This window comes from Phyllostomus hastatus, unplaced genomic scaffold, assembly GCF_019186645.2.
Source record: "Phyllostomus hastatus isolate PE091 unplaced genomic scaffold, TTU_PhHast_1.1 phas_scaffold_78, whole genome shotgun sequence".
Taxonomy (NCBI): Eukaryota; Metazoa; Chordata; class Mammalia; order Chiroptera; family Phyllostomidae; genus Phyllostomus; species Phyllostomus hastatus.
The window spans coordinates 82753519-82780636 of record NW_025334041.1 but is presented as its reverse complement, the minus strand read 5'-3'; the positions used below and the strand labels follow the sequence as shown (position 1 = coordinate 82780636).

The following is a 27118-nucleotide window of genomic DNA, read 5'->3' as shown; positions in this document are numbered from 1 at the left end:
CCCATCTGAGCCCAGGAATGAGTGTACCCTGGGCACTGGATTGCCTCACCCACCTAGTCAAAAATCAACAAACCCTCAGGGCTTCCCCTAAACTCTGCAAGGGCTCAACTCTGTCTCCAAGCCAAACTTGGATTTGCACTCTAAAGTGAACTGACAGAGCCCCAGGGACTAGGGAAGCAGGGAATCAAATTCCTGGTGCCTTGAATCACTCTGTACCTCAGCAGGGTCACCCCCTTTCTCCACCACCAAGAGGAGACAAAGTTCTCCCAACCGAGGCAGCCCCACTTGCAGCTCTACACCTGCTCCTTTGCCAGACAGGGCTGGTTCTCCAGAATGCTTCTGCCGGGGAGTGGCCTTAGCCCTGGAGCAGGGTCTCCTTTAGGTGGAAATGGTTTTATTCCGTGAAACCAGTAGCATTCTGTGTTTTTCTAGTCCTGCCAGGAAACCTCTTCCTCCCTGTCAGGATGGGTGGGGTAGGACAAAAAGGCGGCTGGACTACAATTAATTATGGCGGCTGAACTATAACCCGGGAAAGACGGCTGACCTCAAACCAGGGTGAGAGGAGAACCATCAATGATATGTTGCTGCTTTGTTCGGAGGGGACCAATCCCCACCCCCCACGAAGAGAGCCAACCAAAATAAAACCCCACCATATTCCCTATTTGCTTGTGGCTTTCTCGGCCCCACCGTGCAAACCTCGCCTGGGTGCGCAAACCCCAATAAAGCTCTACACTGCCTAATTTTGTGGCTGATTAGCATTTATTCCTCAGCGGAGCCTAAGAAAACCTTTCACTCCCCAGTTCAGTGAAAATATGATAGGGGACTCAAGACTTGGAAAATTTTAGCTTAAGATAAAAAGCTGTAAGTCTAGCAAGTAATGTGTTTGTTAAGCTTTTGTTTAGAAACTATAGATAAGGCCCATCCTGGCTCCTGGGAAAAGCAGCCGAACTCCTGGAGCACTGATAGATTACCTCCTGGGGACATCCGAACCTTTGTTCCAGGAAGAGCAGAAAACCACCCTTCCCCCTTGGAAACAGCTAATTGCCCAGGACAGGAATGTTGCAGCTTCTGAATCTCAAAGCCCTCACTGCACCTTGTTTGTCCTCCCCAACCCCCTTATAAAAGGTCTGGCCAGGAAAGAGAAGGGAAGATGGTTAGGGTAGGAACCCGCCATCTTCTTGGATCACTGGCCATCTGAATAAAGCGCCCATAAAAGATTCAATCGCTGTCGTTGCTTATTGGATTTGGTAGTGGCAGGCAGCCCGAACACCAGTGTGTCTTCCGGTTACAAATACCCATCTTTGGAAGAAACCAATAGAGATATCAGGCCAATTCTAAGGCAACTCAGGTGTTTATTTCTGGCAAGCAGACAGAGGAATGTAGGATTCCCACTGGCTGAGGTTCAGGACTCAGAATGGGGCAGGGGTTTGGAGGGGAGTGACGGCACTTAGGGGGCTCAGTTCTTCATTAGCTGTGCCATGGTCATCTGGGTTTCTGGGCACCGGTCTGGATGGGGTGCTACTCAGTGGGAGGTGAGGTGCAGCCTTCCTTGTCTTCCTCCTGGGGTGTACCAGAGCTGAGCAGCTCCTGAGTGGTTGGCTTCCACATGCTTACACCGGGAACCAGCTTCGAGGTTTCTGGCTGCAACAGAGGCTTCCACATCACCTGGGAAGTGGCCTCAAGGATGCGGGGCTCAGAATAAGGCAACCTGTGAGGATCCAGGCCCTGCGGAGGTATACGGCTGCGGCCAGCCCACAGCTCTTCTAGCATTTCGGCCTCCCGCTCCCAGCCCCTGGGCCACTTCGCACCTGGCCACAGGTTGGGGCTGGTGTGGCAGGGGCGCTCCAGGTGCCTTTCAAGAAAGCGGTTCTCGGGTGTGAGCAAGGGCTCCTCTGACTGGCCTAAGCTTAAAGGGAGAATCTGGAGGCCGGGGCCCAAGGCAGGAAAAGAACAGGACGGAGGGAATGGGCAGAAAGCTGCCGCGGAAACTCCGAAACTGGGGCCAGTGGCTGGGCGTCTGGCCAAGGTCTCCGTCTTCTTGACCCGCTGGCGCCTGCGGTAGATTCCCATGGAGTCCACCTCAGAACCTGGATCCACAATCTCAACTATTGGGCTTACCGAGCGGCACGGCAGCCGCCCCAGTGCAGGCAGCCGCCCCAGTGCAGGCAGCTGCCCCCACGCTGCTGCCTTGCGGTGCGCCCTGTAGGGAAGCACGCTCGGCTGGAAGTCCGTGCGCCAGGGCTGCTGCAGCTGGAAGGACGCGAAGTGGCTGAGCATGGTGGGGCCCGAGGCTGTGCGAGGCACCTCCTCCTCCAGTGTTCCCTGGTCCTCAGCAGCATGCGACTCTGGTGTGCAATAGAAGTCCTCTATCGAAAACTGGGAGCTGTGGGGCCGTGCCCTCTCGGCAGATTCCTGGGAGCTGGCTACCTGGGACAGCTCCAAAGAAGGGTTGGGACTGCCAGTGGGAACCATCTCCACCATCTCCACAGACAATGACTGTTGGAGACTCGTGTTCAAGGACCCAGCTGAAGAAAGGTTGCCTTCTCCCTGGCCTTCTAGTTCCTCTAAAGGACCCCCAGGCCCTGCCTCCTGAAACAGATCCGGTTTGGGTGGGGAGCCGGGGGTGTCTCTCAGCGTTTCCATCTGCTCATCAAAGCCTCTATCCATCCACGATCTTTCTAAAGGAATCTGGTCCATGCTACCTTGGTCCTGGAGAAATGCCCCAGAGGCAGGCAATGAGAAGTCAGAAAAGGAGAAAGGACTTAAGGGTGAAGGAGTCAAGAGGGGCCCTAAGGTAAAAGAAGATGCAATGGGCATAGAGGTGGGGGTTGGAGGGAGCTGGGAACTGGGCTTACTTTGCTTTGGAAGGTCTCCTCCAGCCCCACCCAGGCTGGCACCTGCAGCACGGGCACAGATCCCTGAGCCCAGGCATCCATTGTGCTTGCGGATGGCTCCTCATCCTCGTCCTCCGCCTCGCCCCACGTGGGGTCCTCAGCCACTGCAGACTCTCCTTCCCGGGCCAGGAAGCGCCACTCAATAACCTGCAGCATGGCCTCCCGAGCCTGGCTGATAGTGAATGGAATGCACTGTGGAGGAGGGAGGCAGGAGAAGGTCTCAAAGGGGCAGGAAGAGGTTGCAGAGTGGGGAGTGGGAGGACCCAGATCCAGGCCCACCTGCCGGGTCAAGTAGACTTTGAAGGCAGAGTCCATGACTCCTGCCAGCAGATCTGCCAAGATGTCCCCCACCACGTCCTCGCCCTCCTCCTGAGCCGAGAGCGCCATCCACTCAGCCCCAGTGAGCCGCCCAGGAACAATGTCCACTTGCGGCACAGGCACAGTAGGCGGCCGTGCCTTTTCCACCTTGGATCTGGTCACCCCGCGGTCCCGGACCTGCTTCTGTGGGAAAGGAATAGGACAATCAGGGCAGGAAATTGAGGAATGGAAGAGAGAAGCAACTATAGGCAAGGAGGAAGCTTTCTCAAGTTCTCTAGTAGGAAGAAAAAGCCTTTTGAAAGGGACAATTTACTAAAAACCTACTGTGTGGCAGATGCTTTTCAGGCGTTTGACCTAGCTAATTTAATTTTCATAACAGCTCACTAAGCCCACTTCACTGAAACTTGACACAAGTTAACCAGCACTTGCTTGGGATCACACAGTCAACCCAGGCTATACATCCCACTCCACGGTCCTTGCTCTTTGCATTAGTACAAAATGTTCTAAGTTCTTGAGAGGTCAAATAACTTGAAAAAGGTGAATCAATATATGGGTGCTGAAGTAAAAGGTGTTTTGCCCTGACTGGTGTAGTAGATTGAACATTGTCCTGCAAACCAAAAGGTCATGGGTTCGATTCCCAGTCAGGGCACATGCCTGGGTTGTGGGCCAGGTCCCTGGTTGGGGGCATACAAGAGGCAACCAATTGATCTGTTTCTCTCCCTCTATTTCTCCCTCACTTCCCCTCTCTCTAAAAATAAATAAAATCTTTAAAAAAATAGGTGCTGTTTAAAGTCTCCTCCCCCTCCCTTAAATCAACTTAGATCTTTATTTCACAACATATATCCAAATAAACTCCAGATGGTCCTGGCAAGGCAGCTCTGTTGGTTAGAAGCTTATCCCAATGCCCCAGGTTTGGGTTCCACTGCCTGCCCCCTCTGCCCCCCCACCCCCGCCAGGGTCAGAGCACATACAAGAATTAAGCAGTGAGTGCATAAATAAGTGGAACAACAAATCTATGTTTCTCTCTCTCTCTCTCCCCCTTCCTCTCCCTCTAAAACCAATAAATGTTTTTTAAAAATTTTAAAGAAGTAAATTCTAGAAGGATTAAAGGATAAACACATACACAAATAAAACAAAGGTATAAACAAAAAAATAAAATGCAGGAAAAATAGATTAACTTCTCATATAATCTCTGGGTAAGAAAAAACTGTAAGAATAATGAAGAGCTCTGACTAGCGCAGGTCAGTTGGTTGATCATCATCCCAAAAAACAAAAGGTTGTTGGTTTAATTCCTGGGCTGGGCAGGGCACATGCCTGGGTTGCCAGCTCTCCCCAGTTGGGGCATATGAGAGACAACCAATTGATGTTTCTCTCCCTCTTATAGTAAAATCTTGAAGAAAGAAGAAAGAAGAAGAATAGCCCTGGCTGGTGTGGCTCAGTGGCTTCAGTGTCGGCCTGCAAACCAAAACATCACTGGTTCAATTCCCAGTTGTATGACATACCTGGGTTGCAGGCCAGGTCCTTTAGTTAGGGGTGTGTGAGAGGCAGACTATGGATGTTTCTGTCACACATTGATGTTTCTCTCCCTCTATTTCTCCCTCCCTTCCCCCTCTAAGCAAAATTATTTAAAATATGTAAAAAGAATAATAAAGAAATAGGTAGATGGGTATATATGTACAAGGTCAAATTTTCCTTTATTTATTTTTATAAACATTCCTAATTTACAACCTGATATTGGTAGTTACTATTTTCTGGTACTGAAAGTATAATAGTCACATACATTGTCTTGACTAGATTCTTACATTTCTTAGACTTACTATTTTTTTACATTTTACAGAATTTTCCCAGTATCACACAGCAAGGAAGCAGTGGAGTGATAATTCACGTGCAGGTCTGATTCTAGAACTTGACTTTACACCGCTTCCCAAACAAAAAGTACAGTGTGGGGCAAAGTGGGTTTACAGTTGTGAATACACAAAAAACAGAGTTTATTCTTGTATTATTATTTATTATTGTACTATTTTCCATACAAACAACTGTAAACCTACTTTGCCCCACCTTTCATTTGTAACAAATATAAATTATCTCCCAATATATTAAAAACTCATGTAAAATAAAAAAAAAATCATAAGATCCCAGGATAATAATAAGCAAAGGACATAAAGTAGAACTATTAGGGGACTAGTAAACACTTGAAAACATGTCTAACCTTCAAAAATACTAATTCTAGTATTATAAATGTACTCAAAAGCCTTTAAAATAAAAATATATTCTCTGACATATTTCCTGGGTGTGATAATAGTAGAATATTCAAAACATGTCTAATAAAAAGAGAATGAATAGCTAATAGTGCACTATCTGTATGATGGAATATTATGCAATGATTAAAGGTAATCCTTAAGAAGAATTTGCAAGAGCATAGAAAAATACTTAGAATGTAATGTTAAATGAAAGAGCAGGATACAAAATTATATATCATGTATGATCTCAGATAATGTAAGCCTGTATGTGTTGAAGAAAAAAGAAAACACCAAAACTGTAACAGTGGGCGTGTTTCTTTCCTATGCTCTTCTCTACTTTGTATGTTCTTTACAATAAGATTGTATCCCTTTATAATCATGAAAATTCTACTTAAAAAGAAAAAAGACTAGTCCCAAAAATTCATTTCAGGGCATAGGAATTCACTAGCAGATTCTTTGGAGCCTCCTCACTTCCCCACAAGAGTCTACGTAAACCTGGTTCCCTCCAAAATTTAACTCCAAATGTAATCTTCCCAAACCTTTGCCTCTTCACCCCCAAGCTTACTGACTCATACCTGATGTTCCCCCAAATTCATTCTCCCTCAAATCTGGTGTTTTCTAGACTTTACACGGAACTGAGAATCCCTTAAGCCGCCTTTTCCCTCTTTGTTAGTGAGAACAGCCCTGCCGGCAAATCTGGGGAATGGCCCAAAGCAGGCTTGGTTAGAGCAGGGCAGGTAGGACTGGCAGAGGAAAGCCGGTTCGTTAGACTTCTCCTCCAAGATTCCCCTGTGAGACCCGTGATAGTCAGGAAGGCCAGAGCACATAGTTCCACAAAGGTTCTTCCAATGTTTTATTTTAAATTTTCCTGTTCTAAAAACAATTTTGTTTTCAAGTGCAGCCTCAGGGTTGTTGTTGTTTAAACCAATTCTTCCTCGTAAAACTCTCGAAATCGGTAACAACTCCCCCAAATCCTGACCAAGTATGGTTAATCCATTTAAATGGGTACTTCAGTGTTAAGAGACTTGGCTGTTTCCAAAGTCACTCCTATTCTTGGCCTTTCCCCTCAGCTTCCCATTGTGTGGTAAAGTGTATAAATGGGCGTGATGCAAGTGTAGGTTTTTTGCCAAGTACCGTAGTGGATTCCTCGGTCATCTTGAACGTCCGGGAGCTGGGTGGGCACCAGATAACGCGGGGCTGGCCCTCGATTTCCGACACCAACCTGAAACGCCAATCCCGGCTCTGGAGAACCCCCAGCTGAACTGAAGCCTACCGAGCTTTCATGCGCCATCACCGCCGCTGTCGCTCCAACCTCGCTGTTTCAACAGCTCCTGACCCTATGCTGCCGCTGCCGCTGACGCCGCCGCTGCCGCTACCGCTGCAGCTGACGCCGCCAACGCCGCCGCCAAACAGTCGCCCCAGCAACCAACCTTTGCGCCGGGTGGCTTGCTCCTCCCACAGTTACCTCGGCAACCGAACCGCGCTGGCTGCGCTACGCACGTTTGTGCTCGCCCCGCCCAACGGCCTGCGTACGTGCGTTGTTTCTATGGTGGCGGAGGATTCGGAGGGACGGAAAGATCCTAGAGTCTGGCAAGCGGCCCTGGGGCTCAGGATGTGACCTCTGACCCGGGCCGGGGCTTCGGGGAGCCAAACCGAGGGTGGAAGAGCCTGGGAACTACCTTACTTCAATCCGCCTTGGCTCGAGCACTTTGAGCCACCAGGTCTCGTACCATCACCCTTCCTTCTCCAGGATCTCCACCATCGCCCCATGACTCAGCCCTGGGGCCCCCCTCTCTTGCTCCACGAGACCCTCCTGATGCCAGACCCCCCTATCACCGTCCTCGGGAGCTCCATTACAGCATAACAGCATCCTCACCCCCACCCCCAGCACGAATCATTGCTGTCTTCTGTTTATCCTTGAGGTTTTGGTGATTCAGACGTCTCTCCCCTAGGATGTTCCGCCGGGAGCGTTCCATCCCTCTTCGAGGCTCGGCTGCCGCCCTTTGCAACAACCTCAGTGTGCTGCAGCTGCCGGTCCATAACCTCACACATTTTGGGGTAGTCCATGGACCCAGCGCCCAGCTTGTCAGCGCTGCTCCTGAGGGTGTGCCCTTGGCCCAGCGCCAGCTCCACGCTAAGGAGAGAGCTGGAGTGAGCCTCCCACTTATCACCCAGGTGAGGCATGGAGTTGAGAGTGGTGTTGCTGAACCAAGTCCTAACCCCTGCCCTTCCTCCCTAAACCTCAAGGAATAGGCTTTCCCTAACCCTCTGAATTTCTGTTCCTCCGGGTCCTCAGGTTCCCTGCTGACTACTTCTCCCTACTCTGATCCACCTTCCTTCCAGGTCCATTGGTGTGTCCTTCCCTTCCGAGTATTGCTGGTACTCACTTCACATAGAGGAATACAGGTAAGAGGAGGACCTTCCTGCCCTCCTGCACTAGTCTTCTCAACTCCTCTCTAAGTTCCCAAAACCCTTCTGCATTTGCCTCTAACACTCCCAGGTTTTACACATGCTTAGCACACTCTTCCCTTTTTCTTACCTTCATTCCTTCTATCTTTTTAAATTTCCAAGTACCTTCTCCAACATCTGCCCTTTTGCTAGCTGTAAGACCTTGGGCAATTTAGTTAACTTATCAGAGCCTCAGTGTCCTCCTCTGTTAATAGGGAAAAAAGTAGTACCTACCAACCAAAGTTGTTTTGAGAATTTACTGGGCTAAGGCTAACATGAGTATGTGACATACTCAGCACAGAGCACAGCAAAGGATAGCTGGGTTGTACTCCTGCCCTTGCCTTCGTCTTCCAGATGTATGAGTCTGATGGCTCTGTCATGGTCTACTGGCATGCGCTGGACTCCGGAGATGCCTCTCCAGGTACCTGCAGGACCGAGTTGGGTGTGGGTAGGGGGTATTACCTGGAGCTGGAGGAAGTACTATTTCTAATTGTGTTACCCTTTTATACTCAGTACAGGCTGTGTTTGCCCGAGGAATTGCTTCCAGTGGCCACTTCATCTGTGTGGGTGAGGGGGCCAAGGGCAGGGCATTGGGGGGTGCTGGAGTATAAAGGTGTGGGCTTTGGCCTGGTGGATGCTGAAGGTCTGAGGATATTGTGGAGAGTTAGAGGGAAGGGTGGAAGTGAAGGGGGCGTTAGAGACTCCAAAGAGCCATGGATGGGTTCAGAGAGGCAGGGTGGAATAGAATAAGAGTAATCATGGAGGGCTAGGACTGTTAAGAGTGGTGAGAGGTGGGTTTGTTATTAAGGTTTCTGGGATGGAGGGAGTGCTAAGTGTGATGACTGGAGACTCAGGAGGACTAGCACTCACTGCTTCTGCAGGAACGTGGTCAGGCCGGGTACTGGTATTTGATATCCCAGCCAAGGGTCCCAACATTGTACTGAGTGAAGAGCTGGCCGGGCACCTGACATCAGTCACAGACATTGCCAGCCAGCCTGCCCAGGAACAGGTGAGTGGATGCCTCCCAACTTGGGAGGTAGAAGGCCTGGATGCCAGTCTTAGCTCTGCCATTAAGCAGCTGGATGACTTTGGGCAAATTGAAGCACTTTCCTAGGCTTCGGCATCCTCAGGTGCAATAATGAAGCCAGGGATACTTTATATTTACGTGGCATTTAATAGTTCACTAACACTTCTCAATACTGGTGTAAATTGAGGGGTTGTGACAGATGGTTTCTAAAAGGTTTTCCAGCTCTGATATGTGCAGCTTCCTTCTCTGGACTTGGGCAAGTCCTACACCTCCAGTGCCACCCTCTCCAGGAAGCCTTCCCACTATTCCAGCTCCAATTGATCTCCCTTAGCTAAACCCTGAATTTGTACTGTCCTCAAAGACAGCTCTTCTGTGCCTAATTGGATTGCAAACCTCTTGAGAACATGGTTCATATCTTCTAGCTCATATCCTCTACTGAATCTGGCCCAGAGTTGGGTCCATGGGCTATGTTGGCTGCCTGGGGTTGGGGGTCAAGAGGCTGAGTCTAGTTATGCCTGGGACTGGCTCACTATAAGACCTCCAGGAGGTCATAATACTGTGGTGCTCGTTTCATCATCCATCCACTGAGTACAATTATATACCCCCTCCTAACATATGGTGTATATGGGAAAAGAGGGTGGGGAGATTGAGAAATGCAAGGAAAGCATTTTATGCTTCCTGAGGGAACCTTGGGTCCAGTTTGTAAGGGCTTCATATCTTTGCTTTCCCTAGAGAGGTAAAAATGCAAATACTACCTCCCTTCCCCTGTATACAGGACCCAGCAGGGGAGAAAGGAAAGAGCTCACCCTGCCTTTCCCCTCAGGACTGCTTTGCTGACATGGTGACGGCAGATGATTCAGGCTTGCTGTGTGTCTGGCGGTCAGGTCCTGAATTCAAATTATTGACCCGAATTCCAGGATTTGGGTAGGTGAGGCAAAGGGGCTGAGGCCTTCCTGAAGCAGCTTCAAGGTGGGAAGGGGCCTTGTGTCTGGAGAAATCAAAGTGGGGCATTGCCCTTGCAGGGCCCCATGCACCTCCGTGCAGCTGTGGCAGGGGATTGTAGCAGCAGGCTATGGGAATGGGCAACTGCGTCTATATGAGGCCAGTACAGGAACTCTGCACGCCCAGATCAACGCCCACGCCCGGGCCATCTGTGCCCTGGACCTGGCTCCGATGGTGGGCAAGGTCAGTCTCCTCCTCCATCCCTACATACCCTTATTCTTGGTGCTGGGTGTTGAGGGGAACCCTACAGGCTTGTCTTTGCCACTTGGGCCAGTGCTCCAGCCTCTACCACTCCTGTCAACACGTTCTGACTCCCACTTGTCCTACTGCCTTTTTTTAATAGCTACTCTCTGCGGCCGAGGACACCTTTGTACACATCTGGAAGCTGAGCAGAAATCTAAAGAATGGCTGCATTGAGGTGTGTGTGGAGAGATGAGTAGGGTGGGGGCCCAAGCATAGGGCAGTAGGCCCTGAGCAGCCTTCTCTTCCCCCAGGTGGAACACTGTCATGGCGAATGTGTGCCTGACACTCAGGTGTGTGGTGCCCAATTCTGTGATCCCTCCGGCAGTTCTTTGGCTGTGACTGGCTACGACCTCACTGAAATCCTGAGATTCAGCAGTGTGTGAGAGCAGAGAAGCCCTCCTTTCTCCCTGTGGTATTTATAAAGTATTTTCTCCACCTAGCCCTTGTCTAATCACTCGGCATCAGAGTCATCCTTCACAACTGCTGACCTAAGCTCCAGGGAAGAGGGGATGGGGCAGGTCCAGACCAAGCAGAGAGGCAATCTATCATCAAGAACTAGGTAAAGGCTGCTGTTAAATAATTTTAATGGTTGATGCGGGAGTCACAAGGGAGGTGTGTTCCCTCCCAGCGTGCTTCAGTGCCATCCTCAAAGCTGGTTAGTTCAGGAGGTAGGGCAGGGTTGGTTCCAGTTTTCTCCCAGGAAAGGTTTAGGGTTCCCAGCCAGCCCCGGGAATGAGTCCCTCAGCACCATGGCCATCGTAGTTTAAGAGGCTTCTGCTCCCCATCCCCAACCTACCCCCAGTCCAGCTGAGGAAGGGGCCAAGCTGGCCAACCCGCTACAGATAGTGCCAGGTCAAGAGCCCAGCTGCGCACAGGTCATCCTCTTCTGGCCAGATCCCACTGCCAGCGACTTTCTCTCACACTGGTGACTGAAGCCAAGTGCGGGGCGGGCCTTTGCTGCAGAGGCCTCTGGATCGTGGGGATCGATGTGGGGGAAGAGGAGCAACTGAGCGGGAAGCCCCAGGGGAATGGTCTGGTGGGGCAGCATCCAGGGAGAATGTTCGGGGACGTCCCCAGGGTAGGGGGTGGGTCCTGGTTGGGGCCACTGAGGCAGGCAAGCAGGGGCTAGGCAGGGCAGGCTGGTCTGTAAACATGGCTAGCCAGGGTGGGGGCGTCTCCAGCCTCACGCCCTCCCGCTGGGCCAGGATGTCTGTCACGGCTGCGATGTCATCCAGAGGCTCAATAGCTGTGGCACCAGGAAGGGGTTGAGGGGAGGGGGCTAGTCAGAGCTGAGGCCCTAGGCCTACCTAGCCCTGACTATCACCTGTCACTGTAATAGGAGGAAAGCAGAGCCTGTATCTCGGCTGAGATTTCATTATCCTGCAGTAGCAGCCCCTCACCTGGGCCCCCTGGAGCCACAGGCTCTGATAAGACTGTGGGATACAGGTTGCAGGGTGGACAGGGGTGGGGGTGGGCAAAAGTGGGTGAAGAAGTCAAGAAAGGAGGAAAATGAAAGCAGTGCCAAGCAAGTGAAGGTCAGAGGAAGAGACAGGAATCCACATCCACATGCAGAAAGGGAAACAAAAAAGAAGAAATTAGGAAAGAAATCCATGAAATGAATCTGGTTCTTTGGGGTTTTGTTTTGAACTTTAGTGGAAGTGATTCTACGAAGAGTTAGAGGAGAGAAAGGAACTCAACAGGACTGGGTAGGGCTTGAGTCCCGAGAGCTCTGCCTTAGTCCAAGCTGTACCTCTGGTCTGTTTCCATGATCTGAGTTCCCTTAAAGCTCCAGGCCCACTTCCCATCAGGTTCCCAAAGTATACTTTCACTCACCCATCTCATGGTACAAGGATCCCTGCTTGGCCAGTACTGGGGGTGGTTTCCGGGGAGCAGGGGTTTCAATCTTCATGATTTCATCACAGCACTGCTTCCACTGGCCTGGAGGAAGAGCAGGGGTGGACAGGAGGAGGACTGAAAGAGCCAGGCTACCCTCCACTGCTCCTGCTACATTTCCTTCCACTTTTTAAGGTTTTATTTATTTATTTATTTTAGAGAAGGGAAGGGAGGGAGAAAGAGTGGGAAAAACATCAATGTGTACCTCTTGAACCCCCCTACTGGGAACCTGGCCTGCAACCCGGGCATGTGCCCTGACTGGGAATCAAACTGGTGATCCTTTGGTTCACAGTCTGGCACTCAATTCACTGAGCCACACCAACCAGGGCTTTTCACATATTCTTGTAACAGGCCCGGTGTAGCTCAGATTGAGTGCTGGCTGCAAACCAAAGGGTCACCAGTTCAATTCCCAGTCAAGGCACATGCCTGGGCCAGGTCCCCAGTGAGGGATGCGCTAGAGGCAACCACACATTAATGTTTCTCTCCCTCTTTCTCCTTCCCTTCCCTGTCTCTAAGAATAAATAAATAAAATCTTTTTTTTTTAAAGTAACAAACCCCAGTTCTTCCCAAAGGTTCAGCGTAGCCCCCTCTTACTCATATCAAAGAAAAGCTGCCACAAAGCCTCCATCCAGCTCTGCAAGGCTCCCCGACTCTCTGTCTGAAGGGTGTGTGTCACCTTGTCCTCCCCATACTGGTTGCTGATGATCAGGGTAAAGGGCCGGCCTATGGCCTGGTCCAGCTCCCCTGCCTGGACTTGAGTCTCCTGCAAGAGAAAAAAAGGGTGTTCTTCCAACTCCATGTTGGTCATAGAAGTCAGCAGTGACTTCATGTGGGCTTCATCATGCCTGCCTTAGAAAGAGGAGCTTGTGGGGCTTTTACCACGCCCTCTCATTTGCGTCCTACTGAACAGAGTGGGAAGGAATGGCAGGAAGGGACTGAGTATGAGAAAGATGATCTTCAGTCAGGGAAAAGAAGCAGACTGAGACTGGGAAAGAAGGTGGGCAGAGGAAGGCGCAGAGGCTGGCAGGAATGCTGAGGCCTAATGTCCCTCACCACTTCCATAAAAATCTGCAGTAAAGTCACCAAAAGGGCTAGGAAACAAGTCATTAGACTTGAGTTGGGAGAGGAAATCTAGAAAAGGTAGAGTAGATGCAAATTAGAATCTGAGAGGGAAGGTGGAAGGTAGATGAAAAATCCTAAACTGGCTGTAGAACCCTCTCTGAGAATTGGCAGGGACTCAGGCTGGTAAGCAGAAGGGACGGCCCTTTTCCAGTGATGCTGGTCAGGAAGAACATGGTCAGCATTCCCAGACCTGGAGGTGGGCATGGTGCTGTAAGGAGCAGGAGGCTTTGCTCTCTCTAAGGTCTGCACTCACCCTCCTGGGGCCTGAGGGAGAGGCTCCAGGCCCCAGCACCCACTTGCTTGACCACCAGGGACCCATCACCTTATTGATCGCAATAGTAAACAGTGGCTCTTCTCCAGTATCTGCATCTTCAGATTGCCGGTAACAGAAGAGGTTCGTGCCCTTCAGGACTCCATGCACTCGTGCCCAGCCCTGCCGAGCTCCAGCTTGCTGCATAGATGATGCAAGGTTTCCTGGGGGAATCACACTCCCAGCACCCTCTTTCCCATCCATCCATCAAGAGTCTGCTCCTTCCTGGCCCCCTGCATCTGAGCCTCCTCTTGTCTTGCCACTCCCCTCGTCCCTCCCATATCTTGATGTTTTAGTAGTTTTTAAGATTCCCAGGTGAGCCAGATCTCCTCTGCCTTCTCCCAGTTCCCTTCCACTCCCTCAGGGGCCCTCACCTGCACCCTGAGGGAACCACTTGCAGTAGGCTGGGTCATGCAGAGAGGCTGAGCCACCAGGCGGCAACACACACTGCCATAAAGGGGCAGCCAGGCAGGGTGCTCCTCTGGGGGAGAGCAAGTGCAGGGTGAGGGTGAAGAATGAGGAGGAGACCACCCAACAGCTCCTCTTTCCACCATCCAGCGTCACCCACACTCACCATGGCTGACAAGGGTCAGGTCATGTGTGCGGAACCCATCTTGCACTGCTGCCAGGGTGAGCGTGGTATGAGCCAAGAGGTGGTAACGAGGACCACTGCAGGGCACATGGAGAAGAGGGCCTTAGCAGGTGAGGAGAGCACGAGGGCCACGTTAGGGGGAAGGGGCTACACATAGTGCCGAGCAGATCTGCCCCATTATTAGACGGCCACGTGGAAAACTAGCTTGCCTACCCCACAGAGGTTGGGAATAAACATTTACTAAGCTCCTGCTATGTGCCAGCTTCCGTGCTTTTTATATATGTTATCCTACTGTATCCCCATGACAACCCTGGACAGCATTCTTTAGTTAATAGATGAGGCAGCTGGAGGCATATATAGGTTAAGAAATTTGCCCATAATTTATAGCTTGATAGGTAGGTGGTGGAGCTAGAATTTGAACCCACATCTGTCTCTAAAATCAGCATTCTGTCATTACCCTAGATGTTCTCAAACTGCTCCTTAGAGGCCTCGTAGTCCCACAGGGTGCTTCCAGACTCCTGTAGGCACTGCCACAGAGCCCAGGCTACCCTCCTCCAGCCAGGGTGCTCTGTTCTATCCATGTGAGATGCATTTGCTGCTGCAAGAAAATGAAGACCCCAGAGCCTAGCTCTCCCTGCATTCCTATTGCTTATCTCATTTGGCTTAGGCCCAGCTCTGAGTGAATCCCAGCCACGTGGCCACTGCTCATACATTTCTATCTGTAGGTCCTAGCAGCAGTACAAAGTAGGTTCTGTAAGCTCCCCACTGCTCAGAGGTCACACATGGCCAGGATAGGCATTTCAGGCAAGGGGGAATGCAGGGCCTTACCCCACAGCCGGGGTGGGGAGCAAGATGGGGCTGCTCCCTGAACCCCCAGCACTCTCCAGTGATGCCCTGACACGCCTCCCAGAGGACCGGCCCAGGGAGCTGCTGAGCTTGGTGGCAAGCCTCTTTGGGGCACCAGCCAGGGCCCCCTCCTCTTCCACGCAGGCCCCATACAGCTCCAGTCGAAGTTCAAAGTCTGGCCCTGCCTCAGTGCTATAGAATTGTGGGAAAAAGAGAAGAGGATGGTCCTGGGGAAGCCCAGAGAGGCATGAAAGATGGGGGTGAGGGATGGATATGGTACAAGTTCAAGACAGCTCCACAGGGAAGGCCTGACTCCCTTTCCTCCCTTCCCTCCCTTCCTTCCCTGTAGCTACCTCATCAGAGCACTGGGGCAGAATGGAAAGAGGAGGGAGCCACATGGATGAGGTACTTACAAGAGCAGGTTGCTCTGAAAGGAGATGTCTGTGAGGGTTCTGTCCACCAGGATCATCTCTGTGTCCTGAATGTCTCCCCCTAGCTGCAGCAGCAGGAACACAGCCCAACGGTGCAGATCTGGGGACAAAGAGGGCAAAACAGGTAACAAAAAAAGTGCCCAGCAGGAGCTTTCAGCCTCAGGTCACTCCCCTGAATTAGTTCCAGCATGTGTGGAACTCACCTCCTTTGTTCTTGAAATATTCTGTGTCCTTCCACATGAGTGGAATCCGGAGGTCTAGGGGCAGAGGTTAGGAAGAGACATTGAGATGGGACAAGAGATCTTGTAGCTGGGCAAGGAGCACCAGGGGCTGGGGTAGTTGTGCTCTTACCAGAGATGCAGACCCGGCCTCGGCAGGGGGAGCGCTCAGCAGACAGCCCACTGTCGGAAGGCCTGTGGGCAAATCACAGTGTGCTGGCCTGGCCTCCAAACACTACCCACCCTGGCTCTGGTTTCCAAGGCCTCTAGGACTACCCACCCCATCCCACCCCCAGCCCAGGCAGCCCCAGCCAGGCTGACATTGCTGGGCTGAGGGACTGTTTGAATTGTCAACTAAACCCAGGAGGTCGCTGCAGACACTAGAGGCATGCTAGCTCACACATAGTACGAGCTCAAGCTCGGCTCCAAGCCACCTGCAAGCACCCTCCCTGACCATCCCCCCAAACCCCTCCCAGGAACTAGTGGGTCTTGAGTGGACAGGGGTCCACAGAGATGCTCTCTTTCTAGGGCTCTCCTCCATTAAACCCCAGGCCTGAAGGAGTTGGCAGGCTTTTTTTTTAACTTCACAATAAGAGAGATGCTGGTCATCTCCACCATCTTATTACTTCTTAGATATAAGAGGGTACTGGGTCAGCCGGAAAATCAAGTGGACCAGTTTTTGACGAAAGGAAAAAACCCAAGGAGGGAACATTTGTATTCCATTTACCACAAACTATCCTCCTCCTCAGCTCTGATTTCTCCTTTACCTTCCCGGTTAGAAAGGCTGCACCTTCCCAGGGCCCCACGTTCCCTAGTGCCCCACTGCAAGTCCCCAGACCCCTGGCCTTCCCCGCCTCCCCAGCCCATTGTCAGGACTCATGTGGTATGTCCCTTCCTAAGGGAATGATAGACAGTTTACCCATACTAATTCATAGTGCCAGTGATAAAATCAGCAACTTAGGACTTAAGCTAAATGATGTGACACTGATGTCCATGTGGTTAGCTGTCAAAGACTTAGGTGTACCTCAGGTCACACTGCCTAGGCCCTGTGAACAGGGCAGAAACCATTGATGGCTGCCTCTCAGGAGACATCAAACTCATAGTAGAAGCTGTCCCCCTGCCTGCCCTCCCTTGCCTTAGCTCTATGGGACAGGCATAGAGTGGGTTTTCTGCCTTCCCTGTGGCTTCACGGGTGAGCTCTGGGGGGCTCCTGGCAACCTCTCCTTGTCTCAGCCTTCATGGCTGAGCTGGGGCCTTCTCCTGCTCAACCTTGTAGGTCAAGCAGATTACTTTGCCAGAGGTCAGTCTTACAAATGACCAATTTACCAAAAGTGGCCATTTCTTGGAATGATCAATTTGCCAAATATTTTCTCCCTATTTCAGTTTTAACAGAGCATCACCTCAACCATGTCACTGCAGATTTATCAGATCAGCAGAGTCTAATGTTAGTGAAGCTTGTGTTTCACATTCAGAAAGAAGCTGAGCCCTCTGGAATGCACAATCTAATTTATGTGAAGGGTAGGCTTTCCCTTATTGAACTATATTTTATTATTTCCTTTCCCAATCTCTGCCTCTGATGGTGAGCCCCAAGAACAATAAAGTATTGTCAGTTTGTGGCAAATTGACCATTCAGCAAATTGATCATTTGGTGAACTGACTTTGAGAAAGCTGGCTTCCTAGAAGCCAGCCAGATAACCTCACCAGATCACAGGCAGGGCTTAGCAAATTAGAGTTTTTGCATCACTCTCCCTCAGACTGCCAGCCTGTCACTGAAATCCTGGCTTTCCTGAGTCTAGCCCTAGCTCCTCACTAGTGTACCCCTGCATAGCACACTGCGGTGGTAAAACATCAAGGTGTCTTCCAGGCCTGATAGGAGAAGGTCATCTTCAGGGTAATAATCCACGGTCCACATACACACACACTGTACCACTAACCCCCCAGAAGACCTTGCCTCCCCCTTGCTCACCGCCGGCCTGTCTTCCCCAGCACCTGCGCCTCCTTGCGCCGCTGCAGCTCGCCCATGTAGCTGAGGATGCGGCTGTTGCACACCAGCAGACTCTTGGTGGCCTCCAGGGCTTGCTCGCGCTGGGAACAGGCTGCCAGCAGCTTGCAGGCCCCTTCCCTCATCCGGATCTCATGGTCTAGTTTTCTCTGCAACTCTGTGTCCTAGCCAGAGTGGGGAGAAGGATGAAGAAGACATGTCAGTCAGGGGACAGGCAGAATCACCCTCCAGCCCCCAAGTGGGGGGTGGCCCAGGAGAAACTGACAAGAAACTAATGTTTTAGGTACCTCAAGGGCAAGGGTTGAGTTTCAACCTCAGCTACCCAAGAATAATCAGAGCAGTTTTGTAAAAATACGGATGCCCTCATGCATTTGATGGAGGGAATTATACATTCCTTCAGCATCTGTTGAGAGCAGTTTGGAAAAAAAAAATCTATGAAAACTACAAATTCACAAATCCTTTGATCCAGCTACCCAATATCTAGGAGTTTATCCTACCGATATAGTTACACACGTGGGCAAAGCCATATTCATTGCAGTGTTGTTTTAAAACACCAAGATTAAAAGTCCTTTAACAGAGCATTGGTTAAAGTCAGAGCACGATGGACTTATCAGGGCGGCAGGGGGAGGGGGGTTACTTCATAGATTGTATAAATGGCTCATCACTATGCTTATACCTAAACTAATATAATAATATTTAATGTTAACTGTAATTCACAAAAAATGGGATAGGTAAAAATAAGTTACAGCACATCTCTGCCATGGAATACTGCAGACATTAAGAATGTGCAGATGTGAAAACATCTTCAAAATATATGAAGTGAGAAAAGTAGAACAGTGTTGTTGCATCTACCATGTGTGCACAGCGTGCACACGCTCACTCACACAGACACAGAGACACATGAAAGAGTAGTGGCTGCAGCACGGGGAGCCAGGGATGGGAAACAGATATGGTACTCTATTTACATGTACCCTCCTTACTACTGTACTATTGGAAAGTATGTTACCTTTTTAAAAAATTAAATATTCCCAGTTAAAAAAAAAAAGGTCCAGGCCCTACCTCAGACTTGCAGAATAAGAATCTTTAAGAGTGGGGCATGTGCATTTTTTAAAATTACCCAGTGATTCTGAGGTGCAGCCAGGGCAAGAAATCACCAACTAAAGGGAACGGACACATAATAAAGGCCACCCTGGGTTACCCTAAAGACTCAAGTCATGGGGTAACATCTAGTTGGCAAGGGATCAGTGTAGAAAAAGCACACTACCTGCAAAGTTCACCCCATACACACTCCCAATTAGGGGGTCTGGCACCTGCTGGCCCTCTGAGCTGGGAAGGCGAGGACAGAGGCAAGGAATAGAGATGGGAAAGCAGGTGAAGCAGGAGGTCAGGAGTGAGGGGCTGAGCAGGCCGAGCACAGGGCCACAGGAGGGGTACTGGGGGAGACACCAGGATTCTCAGGAATTTCTACGCTCAGAAAGGAGCCCTGGAGGTCTAGGCATAGGACAGAGGAGGAGAACACCAGTTTGACATAAGACAAATGTGGGTTTGAGTCACAGCCCTGCCAGTCTTGAGAAGATGGGAAGAACTTACTAGAAAAGCACTGGGCAGTTTACTCATCCTCCCTGAGACTTGGTTTCCCCATCTATAACATAAGGATGGAAGTAAGTCCCCACATTCTAGGGTTGAAAGGATTCAGTGGGACAGGAAGGTAAAGTACGAGCAGAGTGCTCAGCTCAGGGTACACAGAACGGTGAAGATGCCCATTTTAGTGATGCTACTTTGGCAGCAGTAGCATATGCCCAAAAGACACTGGAGTGTCCCTGTGCTGTCCAAGGATCCATTTAAAATGCAGCTGGGAGGTGAGAGATGCAGACATTAATGGCTGCTCTATAAGTGCTATGTCATAGCATAAACATGCTCACAGAAAATACATCCTGTTTGCTTCTGGCTGAGTGATGGGGAAGGCTTCAGAGAGGAGGTAGGCTAACCCCAGGACAATGTACAGATCAGTTCAGGGGGCAAGCCAATGGGGGCATCAGGCTGGAGATGGGTGTGAATGTGACCACCCAAAACCGGTCTTCTCCCATATCAGATCTCTTCCACGCCCTGTGCCCTTGCTTCGGTCCCTGGTGGCTCCAGTCTTCAAGTCTGTAAGACCTGAATCCCCTAAACCCCTGCTTCCAAAAGCCTTGCCCAGCCTCCCTGCAGATTCTCATCACCCCTTACCTCAGCACTATCCATCTATTCCCCTCCCTGACCGTTCAGGAAAAAAAACAACCTGGTCCCAAAGCCTCCTCAACCAGGAAGCCCTCCCAGACTACACAGCTCCACCCAGCCCCACTAGGTCTGCACCAGGATCCCACCTCTATTAATCTTTCCTGCTTGCCAATCCCCATCCCATTCTGCATCCAGCTTCTTCCACAAACATTCCCAACGGGTGAAGCGGGGCGGGGGAAGCGGGGGGGCAAGCATCCTCAAGGCCCCTCCTTGCTGGCCTCTCCATCCCGGCCCCAGCACTCACGGATCCTTCCCTAGCCCTGGCCATTGCGCGTGCCACGCCCCAGCGTCCGCAGCGCACTGGTCCGGGTAGATGCACTGAGTGCCCGCTTAGCCGCCTCGCCTGCTGCGCTCAGGGTACTGGTGACATCAGCTCCCAACTGCCGCGAGAGCTGCCGAGGGGCTCCAGGGCGTACGCGGTCCGACTGAGAGCCTGGTCATGCTAGGCTCCGGGCTCCTGGGCTCCTAGTGGTGGGACCACGGAGACAAGTCGCGGTGCTACCGTACCACCTCCGGGAGTGCCCTGTTGTCCCAGAAAGGGCTCCGGGGCCACAGCATGCGCTGGAACTGCAGGAGGCAGGGAGGGAGGCCCCTGCCCTGTGCGGTTGCCCTCCAAGGTGACCCCTTCCCCCGGAGTGTAGGGGAGGAGGACTGTATAAATTGGAGTCATAGCCTGCAGAAATCGCTGGGCACAGCCTAGACGAGCCTGTCTTAAGGCCCAGACACCCCTCCTCCAGCCCTTTGATCCTAAAACCCCTCTCCCACGGCCTAGAAATCCCAGTCCCGTTCTTCCGGGAGAGCATCTCAGGAATCCTGGTGCAGTTTCTAGATCTCTGTGCTTTTCGCCCATCTCCCCACCCACTCCAGGGATAGCGTCTTGTTACCCCCTCCCCACCCACACACCCTCTCTCCCCAAAGAGGCAGCATTTTCACCAGACTCTCCAGAGAAAGAGCCCCGATTGCATGTCAGCGGGACCTGGGTCAGGACCCAAAGGGCTGAAGAAGGATGAGTAATGAGCAGAAACCCCAAAACACTAATGTGGCCCTCCTGGGACATCCTTTCCTGTCCCTCCCACTCTCTCTGTCCCTGACTTCCTGCTCTGCTTCACCTTCTGTTCCCGTCAAACTATCCACCAGGGCTAAGTTCAAATCCTCACTTAGGAAGTTGACTAGCTATGAGAAGTTAACCTCCAAACCCTCAGTTTGTAAACGGGGGTAATATGCCACCTTGCTCAGGGTATGGTCTGGGGATCCTGTGGGGAGTCTGACCTCTCCCTGGGCCCAGGATGTGGTTACAGACAAACTTTCTCTGGCTCCCACCACCCCTTTACTTGCAGCTTAAGTTGCCTCCTTCAGAAAAATCTTCTTGGATTTATTCTCCTATGACTCTGTCTCTTGCCTAATCCCTAAATATCAATGGTTACCTCTTGGGCAGAGGAGGGTACTGCTGAGCTTCATGGAGAAAACACAGCACCCTCAGCCCATTACCGAAGAAGAGGTGACAGAAGTGAAATCTAAGCCCCCCCCCCAGTCCCAGAACTTGCGCAGACTTGCCATGAAGAAAAATTACATGGTGGGTGGAGGAGAGATGCAGAATTTAAACATTTCAAAACATAGACCAGCTCTGAGAAATAAAACCTCCTGCAATGATGGAGATTTCCATCAATATTCTTCTGGTACCTGAAATGTGGCTAGAGCAACTAAGGAACTAAATTTTTATTTAATTTTGTTTTAAGTATAAATGTAAGTAGCTATATTAATTAGTAACATGGACAGTGCAAAGGACAAGGAATGGCAAACAGATTTTACGTCATGTGCCAACACAGGACACTGAGTAGTGTCAGAATACCAAAAGGCTCACTGAGCGCCTTTCTGCACATCATTAGAAAAAGGTGACCCTCTCTACTGGCAAATGAGATAAAGGTGCCCCCTCCCAACGCAGCCCAAAGCCAGGTCAGGACTCCTGACTCTGCCTGTGCCCTTGTGAAGGAAACAACCTGCACAATTTATGCAAAGGCTACTCTGAGAAAGACTCTAAGGCCATGCCTGGGCTTGCTAATAAAGAGTGATGACTGACTAGTAATGTCTGCTCTGATCCAGGGAGTCGGGGTAGGGGCCCAGAGAGGCAACCCATGAATAAAATGCCATTCCTGGTCCTGCTTCTGACCTCCCTCAACAGAAAACCCCTGCCTGGTCCCAATGCCCATTTCCACAAATTCCTCGGTCTTCCCCATCTCAATCAACTGCCACTCTGACCAGTTGTTTGGCTACACACCTGGGAATCATCCTGGAAGCCTCTCTTTGCCTTGCCCTTCACGTCCAACCCATCAGCAAGCCCTGTCAGACCACCCACCAACACTTGAAATCCACCCCTTCTTGCCTCCACCATGAGCACTGGCACCCGCACCACCAGGTTTGCTCCCTTGAGGCTGTAACAACCTCCTTTCTGGTGGTCTTCTGCTACCCACCTTCCAACCTTCCTCTCCCACCCCTACCCCACCTAGCCTATTCTCGGCAGCCATCATTTTAAAACATTAGATGAGTCATTTTCCTGTGTAAAGCCCTTCCAGGGGCCAACATCACAGTGAGAGTAAAATCTAAGTGTCTTGTCATGGCCTTCAAGGCCCTGCGTAGTTTGGTCCCTGCCCATGAGCTCAACTCCAGTTACTTCCAGCCACCCTGGAACTGAAACTCATCCCCCTTTAAGGGCTTTGGCCTCTGGAAAGCTCTTCCTCCCGTCTTCACATACCTTCACATCTTTCTGGTCTCAGCTCGACGATCTCCTCACAGAAGCCTTCTCCATCTAATGGTGCCCTCCCTACACCTCATGATAGTTATATCCCTGTTTTCATCATACTGTCACTATGTGAGATTACTTATGTATTCGCATGTGTATTGTCTGTTCCCCAGTAGAATGGGCCTTTCCTGTCTGGTTCACTAAGGGATCCCATGATCTAGCTTGGCATATAGTAGTTGCTCAATAAATGTGTTTAAATAAATGAATAAACAGTTCTCTGCCATCTCCAGGGCCAGCAAAATCTTTATATCCTGCCCCAGAGTCCCTTCCCCTTCTCTAGGAAGGTCACGTCCTTCCTACAAATTTCTGTCAAATTGAACTCCTCTTTTCTTCCCATACCTGAAAGGACCCTCAGCCCCAGAACGCACAGCTATGCCCACACACAGAGCTTCCAGATGAAGGGGTGATGTGTGATGACCCTGTTGCCAGCACATGCTCTGATTGGCAATACTGAGCAGGATCCACACACAGCACCCAACGGAGGAAATACAGAACCACCTGTTCCTCTTCCCACTTGGGGCGGGCCCACCCTCCCCCCTCAGCCCCAGCAGGGGTGGGCTAGGCAGAGACTGGGGCTGCGATGCATGCCAAAGAGGTACACTGGGGATGGGGGTTGCGGGGTGGGGGTCATTACCTCCAGGCTGAGTGCCATCTGCCGGATGTAGAGCATATTCAGGTCCTCCAGGATGTGCAATCTGTCCTGCATCTCTGTGTCCCCTAGTGCCCCTTCCCTTGTCAACCCCTCCAGAGGGAAGGGGTGGGCAGGCACCACACTGCTCCACAATTCCTCCTCCCACTGCTCCCCTGGTCTTGAAAGAGGTGGGCAGCTCCTGGACAGAGGGCAGAGGCTGCCCCTGTCCCTCTGTACTTCTGTTAGACCCCTCTGACAGCTGTGACAAACTTTCCTTGCCTACCGATGTTCCAGTGTCCTGGTGGGAGCCAGGCATGAAAGGAAAAGAAAGTGAGGTGAGAATAAGTGGGATTCCAGGAGAGGAGGCCAGCTGCAGAGGGGACTCTGGGCACAGAGTGTCCAGTCTTGCTGTGGTGGCAGCTGTTCTCCCAGCTGTGGAAGAAAAAGGCCCTTTCATTCCGACTCTGGCCCCTCCCCAGCCTCCGCCCACATCCCTGGCAGGGTGGACGCAGAGTCTGTGTGCCTGCAGGGCCTGAGGGGCAGGCACAGCTGGAAGGGGGCAGGGAAGGGCCGCCTCACGTAGGTTCTAGAGGGTCCTGGAGTTTGTCGGGAGGTTGGAGCTTTCTGAGAGGGTTTCTGGCTTAGTCTGAGGAAGAAGAGGAATGGAGGTGAGGACTTGGGAGAGTGAGCCCAGGGAGTGTGACAAAGGTGTAAATGCGGCCCAGCCCCCAGGGCCACCTTTTCCAGCGTGCGGGCCCTGTCCAGCCCGCCCCGCCCTGGGCTCACAGTTACCTCTCTTTTCCAGCAGAAGGGAGAAGAGGGAGGGAGGAAGGCAGGGGTGTGCCTGTCTGTTGCTGCCCCCGCTCCCCTCTGCAGGCCCCTTCCCTTCCAGACAGGAAACCAGCACCGACTCCCAGCCAGCTGCAGCTTTGCCTACCCCCACCCCCCCACCCCCCGGCCAACGGGTTTACGGAGTCGCACACCCCTGGGCGGCCGGCCGGGCCCTGCGGCTCCGCCCCGGCTCCTCAGCGCTGGCCCCCGCAGGCCGGGCTCGTCCCGGGGCCGCCCCGGCTCCCAAGGCCCCTCCTCCTGGCCTCGCCCCTCACTCTCCCACGCTGGCCCCGGGCGGGGTCGCTTTTGGGGGACCCGACAAGGGCCTTCTCCACCAAGTTCACTCGCTTCTGAGTCAGAGGAGGCCCGGGACACCACACCGGGACGCGCGTGAATGGGCCTTTGTTCCGCGCAGGCTAGGGGGCTGGGGGCGGGGGTGGTGGTGGAGGGCAGAAGCCAGGCCTGGAATCCCGGCCGGCGGAGAGAGGGTGACGGGAGGAAGGCCCCCTCGCTTAACCCTTCCGGGCCCAGCAGGGAAGCAGAGCTGACCTTGGACAGCTTCCCAGCGGTCGCCTCTCGGCCTCTCGGCCGCTCCGAACCCCGGTCAGGGAGTTGCAGGTGGGGCTCAGACCGCGGCGCCGGAGCGCGCGGGGCCCGGAGGAGACTGCGGAACCAGGGGCTGGGCTGCTCTCAGGACCCGGGAAAAGAGGCTGACAGCCTGGGTGCAGGACATAGCCCCCGATCCCTGAAAGGGATCCCCGTCCCGCCCCCGGACACACACCCTCGCGGCCCTTCAGCCGACAGGGCAGTGACTGCGGGGGGGCTTGCGCGCCCGAGCCCGCGCGGCCTGACAGCGCAGACGGACGGCGGAGGCGCCCAGACGGCCGCGACGCGGGGCTGTCGGAGCGGCCGGCGTCCGAGCCGAGGGGCCTCGCTGCCGGGGCCGGCCTCGCTGCCCGCCGCCCTGGCCCGGGGATGCCGGGCAGGCGTCAGACACATTTTGGGAACGGAGCCTGGACCCCTAAGGTTGAGGCCACCCGAAGTTCGTCCGGCAAAGGCGTGCCGTCCGTGCCGGCCGGGGTGTCCCGGGCGGCGCAGGTCCGACCAGCGCGCAGCGCGGGCGCCCGAGCCCGACTTGCAGCGCCAGCCGCGCGGGTGGGGGCGGCGCGGCGGGCCCGGGGAAGCGCGGCCGCCGCGCGGGGGCGAAGGGACGCAGGGCTCTCACCTCGGGCGGGTCGCTGAGGAGGCTGAGTCGGAAGCGGCCGCGTTTGAACTCCATCTCCAGCGCGGAGCCCCTGGCCACCGTGACCCGGCTCCGGTGGTTTCGGGAGAACATGCTGGCGGTTCGGCGCGTTTGCCCGCGCTGTGCTCTGCCCGCGCCGCCCGGCTGTGCCCCGCTTCCTCGGCTTCTGTCCCTCGACGCCCGCCCGCCGGTCCCGCCGGGAAGCTCCGGCGACGGGTTCCCAAGCTCCGCCCCGGGAGACGGCACCTGGGCCAGGCAGGGCGCGGCCCCCTCCTCCGCCACCCCCGCCAAAGGCCCGTTCGGGGCGGCCAGTCCCGAGGCGCCCTCTCAGCCCCTCCGCGGCGGGCCTGGCCCGGCAGCCTGCCTGGGACTGGGCGCCCCAGGACGCGCGAACGCGGCCGGGGGTGGGGGGAGCGCTGTCCCTTCCGGCGGGGGTCGCGGGCCCCACACCTGCGCGCAGGGCGGGCCCAGAGAAGCCCCGCCCCACCCGCCGCCGCACCTGGCAGGGCCGACTACCCGCGCCCGGAAAATCCCGCCGCCGCCCGGATCGCCGCGGGGCACGCGGCAGCGCCGGCCGGACCCTGGGGCCGGGCCCTGTCTCACCCCCAAGCAGCTTCCGAAGCGACGCTTTCAACTTCCTACAGTCCCAAAGGTTTCTTCTTTGACCCTTTTTCTAGTTAGGCTTCCCTCCCGTCTGTAGTCCCATCCCTAGTGGCCACAATTCAAGGGGCAAGTCCTGGAAACCTGTTCTGTCACTTACTAATTGTGACGCCCTGACTCAGTCACTGAACTTTCTGAGCTTGTTTTCTTATCTGTTCAATGGAGATACAGTAATTATCTCTACTCTTCAGGTTGCTGTGAGAATTACACGTGAGAATGAACGTATAGTGCATAGCATAGCACCTAGCACACGTGCCCTGTAAGTGGAGCCGAGAAGAAAAAGGAGCAGGTGCGGCACCCTGTGCCCTTGGATGGGGCGCCAGCCACCTCGCCCCCGGGCCCAGACCTTAAATGCCTTAGGAGGGCGAGTGTGCGGTGGCGTCCATAACGGTTATCTCCCAACTGTTCCGCTGGGTGGCTGAGACAGGGTTACCACTCCCTGCTTCTGCAGAAAAAGGGGGCCCCTCTTTATCCCCAGAGAACCTGGTGAGAAAGAAACGGCAGAGAATCACGGTAGCTCTCTGCCAACACACGAGGAGTCTCCCGGGGACTTGAGGACTTACTGGGGAGAGATGGAGGGAGCAGGGCTCCTTCACAGCACGTGGGCTGGAGCGAAAGAAACACCGGCTTTTAGCTTTAGAGAGCCCGGGTTAGCCTTGCTCTACCGTAGCAAATTAATCAATATTATTTTAGAGAACCTGACTTAAAATTTCTTGAGCAAAAGGGAAAATTCATGGGCTTAAGGAACTAAAATGGCTTAAAAATTGTGCATCAGCCAGCTTTGGCTGAGGCTTGACCCAGGCATTCATTCAATGCCAAAGGCATCCTGTCTCTTCCCATCATCTGGCTCTTCTTTCCTCTATGTTGACTTCACTCTCCACAACCTAACCAGATTGTTGACAAAAATTCTGGGTTTAGAGAGGGGATAATTAATGGGGATGGAAGGAAACTTGACTTTGGGTGGTGAACACACAATAAAATAAAATTCTTATTTAAAACACACATAGAGTTTTTAAACATGCCTAATCCTACCTTTTAAAAATAAAAAGTTAGCCCTGGCTGGTGTGGCTCAGAGGATTGAGCGCTGGCCTGC

At 52.8% G+C, this 27118-nt stretch overlaps 3 protein-coding genes across 9 annotated transcripts; 1 reads left to right on the top strand and 2 right to left on the bottom strand.

Moving 5' to 3' along the window:
• Positions 1 to 1324: 1324 nt before the first annotated feature.
• CUNH2orf81 (chromosome unknown C2orf81 homolog) lies at positions 1325 to 6868 on the bottom strand. The gene is made up of 4 exons (XM_045827953.1): positions 6587 to 6868; positions 3174 to 3395; positions 2856 to 3086; positions 1325 to 2709 (listed from the first exon to the last, which is right to left on the bottom strand). The coding sequence occupies exons 1-4, from the start codon at positions 6605 to 6607 to the stop codon at positions 1519 to 1521; spliced, it is 1665 nt and encodes a 554-aa protein (XP_045683909.1). The 5' UTR covers positions 6608 to 6868; the 3' UTR covers positions 1325 to 1518.
• A 115-nt stretch (positions 6869 to 6983) lies between these two features.
• Positions 6984 to 10603, top strand: WDR54 (WD repeat domain 54). Of its 3 annotated transcripts, none has more exons than XM_045827663.1 (10): positions 6984 to 7042; positions 7405 to 7627; positions 7796 to 7858; positions 8255 to 8321; positions 8414 to 8467; positions 8782 to 8909; positions 9751 to 9851; positions 9950 to 10112; positions 10273 to 10347; positions 10424 to 10603. In XM_045827663.1, the coding sequence occupies exons 1-10, from the start codon at positions 6999 to 7001 to the stop codon at positions 10553 to 10555; spliced, it is 1050 nt and encodes a 349-aa protein (XP_045683619.1). In that variant the 5' UTR covers positions 6984 to 6998; the 3' UTR covers positions 10556 to 10603. The 3 variants fall into 3 exon arrangements, with proteins under 3 accessions (XP_045683619.1, XP_045683618.1, XP_045683617.1); XM_045827662.1 differs by having other exon boundaries at positions 7032 to 7173; XM_045827661.1 differs by having other exon boundaries at positions 7032 to 7173; positions 9703 to 9851.
• Positions 10604 to 10739: 136 nt separating this feature from the next.
• On the bottom strand, positions 10740 to 26062 carry RTKN (rhotekin). Of its 5 annotated transcripts, none has more exons than XM_045827657.1 (13): positions 24084 to 24233; positions 23295 to 23937; positions 17551 to 17750; positions 15718 to 15779; positions 15570 to 15623; positions 15349 to 15466; positions 14918 to 15127; positions 14072 to 14166; positions 13872 to 13978; positions 13510 to 13638; positions 12660 to 12828; positions 12006 to 12110; positions 10740 to 11418 (listed from the first exon to the last, which is right to left on the bottom strand). In XM_045827657.1, exons 2-13 carry the CDS (start codon positions 23364 to 23366, stop codon positions 11090 to 11092), a joined length of 1650 nt encoding a protein of 549 aa, XP_045683613.1. In that variant the 5' UTR covers positions 23367 to 23937; positions 24084 to 24233; the 3' UTR covers positions 10740 to 11089. The 5 variants fall into 5 exon arrangements, with proteins under 5 accessions (XP_045683613.1, XP_045683614.1, XP_045683612.1 ...); XM_045827658.1 differs by having other exon boundaries at positions 23295 to 23589; positions 24084 to 24223; XM_045827656.1 differs by lacking the exons at positions 23295 to 23937; positions 24084 to 24233 and adding an exon at positions 25348 to 26059.
• Between the last annotated feature and the right edge of the window lie 1056 nt (positions 26063 to 27118).